This window comes from Triticum aestivum, unplaced genomic scaffold (genome assembly GCF_018294505.1).
Source record: "Triticum aestivum cultivar Chinese Spring unplaced genomic scaffold, IWGSC CS RefSeq v2.1 scaffold96336, whole genome shotgun sequence".
Classification (NCBI taxonomy): Eukaryota; Viridiplantae; Streptophyta; class Magnoliopsida; order Poales; family Poaceae; genus Triticum; species Triticum aestivum.
The window spans coordinates 12024-16331 of record NW_025226211.1 but is presented as its reverse complement, the minus strand read 5'-3'; the positions used below and the strand labels follow the sequence as shown (position 1 = coordinate 16331).

The window sequence follows — 4308 nt, the reverse complement described above, 5'->3', positions numbered from 1 at the left end:
AAAGCCATCTGGGGCGTGCTGCTGCCTTGCTCCCGCTGTCGTCTTCAGCTTGTAGCATCCATCCATGCATCCACCCAAATGTAAGTGCATGCATGCACCGATGCACGCCATCTCCAAGCTCTTCATTAATATGGCTGCCAGCCAGTACACCAATCGAGCACTAGAACATTCGCTGCCAGCCAGTAGAGTAATCCAATTCGAAGCAAACTCGCTGCCAGCCAGTAGAGTAAATGAGCAATCTGTGAAGTCGCTGTCAAAAGGCTCCGTCAGAGAGACTCCTCTCCTGTCCTCGTCCACTCTGCCACCGCAGCAGCAGCTTCCGATTCCGCCCCCCGGAAAGTGCTCTCCCGCTCATCCCGACGCCCCAACATTGCCATGGAGGCCATCGCCGAGCTCAGGGCCCAGCTCCACGCCCACCTCTCCTCCATGTACGCCACGGTGAGTCCTTTCCCTCACCTCTAGAGCCACACCGTGCTCTCTGCTCTGACAGTCTCATTGCCGTGATCGATCTAGGGTGCCGTGGACGCGTATTTCCAGCAGCTGCAGGAGCTGGACGAGGGCAGTGGAGGCACGGGCTACGTCGCCGAAGTCCTCAACATCTTCCTCAATGACGGCGACAGGATCCTCAGGGACATCGACGCCCTGCTGTCCGTGTCGCCTCCCCCACGCCACGCCCGTGGCCTTGTTGTCCACTTTCTCCTCTCGTCTCGGATACTGACTGACTTGCTCTGCCTCTGCTTTGCCATCCGCAGGAACCAGCCCCTGCACGAGGTGGAGTTCTGCAAGGTGGACGCCCTGGTGCAGCAGCTCAAGGGGAGCAGCTCCACGTATGATGACGATTAGCCCTTCCTTTTCTATATATCCCCCGCCCATTTTTAACTCTCTGTTTCCGTGTTTCTCGGCTACATCGATTCAGATGTGTTTGTCACGGGCATGCCCATCATGTCGGTTGCAGTGTCGTGTCGCGATAATTAAAAGAAACGAGCTTAGTTCTGCTTCTTGTACTAACGGAAGTACCCATATTCATGCCAACAGTAATGTTATTAACTTTGTAATATTTATTAATCATGTGCTATTCAGCGACAGCGCAACGCCAATGGACGTTTTTTCTAGCGTGTCCATGTTTCTATTCGGATTGCAGTGTCTGTCGTTGTCGACTATCATATGCACATAAGTAGAAGAGTTGAGTTTAGTTGTGTTTTCAGTTACCTAATTGTCGGTATTCCTGTCTATGGCAAATTTTTGTCGTCTTGCAAACATTTTTAATATTACTAAATCTGCCATTCGCCAACGACAATATTCTAGGCCAGCAATAAAAATTTGTCGTTATAGAAATATTAATTCATGGTATTTACGGACGGCTACTCTACATATATTATGTCGAGTGCCATTTTTTTAGTTTATTCACTGCATCGGCATTATTTCTATTCGGATGTGTCGGTGCAGGGAGCGAGCGTACGTCATGGAATTTGCGGCTCGTGTTGTTTAACCTTAAGAGCTGAATTTAGTTGTGTTTTCTATAATGGAAGTACCAATGTCCATTCCAATCTTATGGCTCGGCCATGAAAACTTTGCCGTTTTGTAAATATCTCTAGCACTACTGATGCCGTAAGGCCAATGTTTCTTCTTCTGATTCTTCAAACAATTTACTGTGTTGACAGCCATGATAGAAAATGGCCCCTTGAGAATATTACTGTGACAACCCATGTATGTTTATGTGTATCAACATACTATAGGATTTAATAAGATTCCAAACATTCTAGTTTTCTGATGTTGCTCTTTTTGCCATGTATCAGTGTTGGTGCAAAGAAAGTGAATCTCGCTTGCATGGACTTCCAAAAGTTCTACGTGGCAAAAAACAAAAAAGGGTTAGTACTCAGTATCTCATTATATATATTGCACAATAATGATTTTGTACTGTATGTGTTGGTCAAATCATGTATGCAAGCCTGCCAGCTTATTTCGTCTTCTATGACACTAGTTTTAGCTCGTACTAATATGACATTCTTAAGAACTAACCTACTTTTTCACTTTGTCTCGAATCAGCTGATTGATAGAACTCAGTTCTATATTTGAATACATGTCTCTTTGATTATTCTCTTGTAACTTGTTGGCTCTAACCTCCTGTTTATAGCGCAACTGAGTTTTGAGATAGCTAGTTTTTTTTTCAAACAGAGGTTTTCTTTTTGCTGGGCCAAACAGAGGGTTTCAATTGCTCTACCATTTAAATTTATTTTGATCAACCTCTTCAGAATTGACAGTGTGATATTTTTGCATTGTTCAGATGCCTCATGACATTGACTCTTCTTAAGGGTGATTTCTGTGACGTGCGCAACAAGCTTCAGACTTTGATGCAGGTAGCACTTTATGTAATGTGTACCTATGTAGGCTTTGGACTTCCAGTTTCTTGCTATTATGATAATATTTGGATTGGATGTATATTATTCAACATAAAAAGAAGAACCTTGATATTATTATTCTTGTTGCTGCTGAAATTTATCTGGCAATATATTGTTTGGTTTTTGGAGCACATAGGTTGTGGTCTTTGAAGGTCCCGTTTGGCTGTCAAATATTGTTTTCTTCATCTTATCATAATGTTTTGGCCGTCTAACTCGGTTCCTTATGTTCCCAGATTAAGTTTAAAAAGTTAATATCTTCCAAGTACCAGAATAAGATACCTACTACATTGCAAAATGTCTGATTTGTGAAACCATGTCGTAATCATTACTTTATTTTTCTTTTGATGCAGCTGGAGCAGCAGATCGCGTCCTTGGTTAGTATGTGGTAGTAATCAACGGAAAAAGAGCATAACCTCGTGAGATTCCAGGCACAATGATGTGTGTGTACCTCTGAAGTGGTTGTGTTGTGTTGGGCTTTGGTCGAGCACACGGAGTCACATGGCAATTCTTGCTTCGGAAGTTGGGGCTCACGAACACCCCACGAATTGAACTTGTTGTCTTTTCTATCGACTTATGCGTCTGTCAACTCTATATACCTTTGTGTCATGAATGGCCCATAGGTCGTGTGTAAACTCTATACCTAGCTTGTTGTTTGGTTGGTGGGTGGTGACTAGGTTTTGTTGTGTGTTGGTGGTTCTTTTTATCATCTTATGAAACGTTGGTGCCTCCCGTTTGGGTGAGGAGTGGGTGCCCGTATTGAGCTCTCAAGTCTCATTTTTTGGCCGGTATACCGAGATGTGTTGTTCGTCGGCCTCCTCCACCACCAGAACCTCACAGCATCACTGCTGCAGCAAACTGTCTAATCTGCCGCCCAGAGGAGAGAGAAGATATGTTGGGGCGGGGCGCTGAAAGGTGATGCAGGACACCATCTAGCAGGCAAATCCAAAGTCCATCTTGGAGGTATTGGATGCATTTTCTTGGAAGTAGCAATCCAATAAAGATACTCTGCTGAAGCAAACTGAGAAGGGCTTGGAAAGGTCAGAGAAAATGTTATTGTCAGAGGTGCCAAAACTAATAGGGATGATGTCAAAATAAACATAGTTCGGCGGCTCCAAAAAAGAGTCGTGTACAGTTCGGAAGCTATAGGAAACATGGTTCGCTCATCATGGCCTACTCACTCCTAAAAGTCGTAGTACTGGGTGGAAAAACTCAGAGTAACTCGGCACTGAAACAAAAAAAAGTTGAGTTGCTAGAGTGAAATACTTGAGAATTTTGGTTGAGGATCTTATCTTGGAGTTCGACCACATATACTTTGCTTTTCTCCTCTTGATAGTATGACTATTCTACACTCTGTGTGAATCTTGGAATCACTAAAAGCCTATAAAACTGTACTTTAAGAACTTGAGGCACACAACCACTTGAAGAAATAGTTGTACTGGTCAACCTTGATGTTTCCACTAAGGTTTATGGACTAATTTCCTAAGATAAACTCATAAAACGTTCATTATCTCAATTGCTTTCTCCTTAATCACAAAAACCTATATTAAGGGTATATAAGTTGTGCTTTCAATGTTGTAGTTTAGCCACGAGTTTGAAGTATTATTGTTAACTTTATGTCATATTTGTGTCGTTTTAGAACCAGCATGTTCATTTTTTATTTTAATTCGAACTCCAAACATTAGTTAATGCATGATCTAAAATGTTCTGTATGGAAATAGAACTTATTTGCAGTGGAGGAGCACGGTACAAATAAAGATAGAATGAGTTTCAGCCTTTTAGGTACTTGCAATTGCTCAGGATACCCTCTTTTAGCTGCTAGGTCTATAGATAACAAATTGTAGGGTAGCTAGTGGAGTAGATTAAAAAAAACATCTCATCTTCGCTCTCTTATTGCTAGAACTGATTTTAG

General features: G+C 42.6%; 1 protein-coding gene across 1 annotated transcript; it reads left to right on the top strand.

The window, feature by feature from the left end:
* Nucleotides 1-375: 375 nt before the first annotated feature.
* LOC123172516 (histidine-containing phosphotransfer protein 2-like) lies at nucleotides 376-3397 on the top strand. The gene is made up of 7 exons (XM_044589473.1): nucleotides 376-438; nucleotides 514-647; nucleotides 753-827; nucleotides 1797-1868; nucleotides 2285-2357; nucleotides 2750-2773; nucleotides 3275-3397. Exons 1-7 carry the CDS (start codon nucleotides 376-378, stop codon nucleotides 3395-3397), a joined length of 564 nt encoding a protein of 187 aa, XP_044445408.1.
* Nucleotides 3398-4308: the final 911 nt, after the last annotated feature.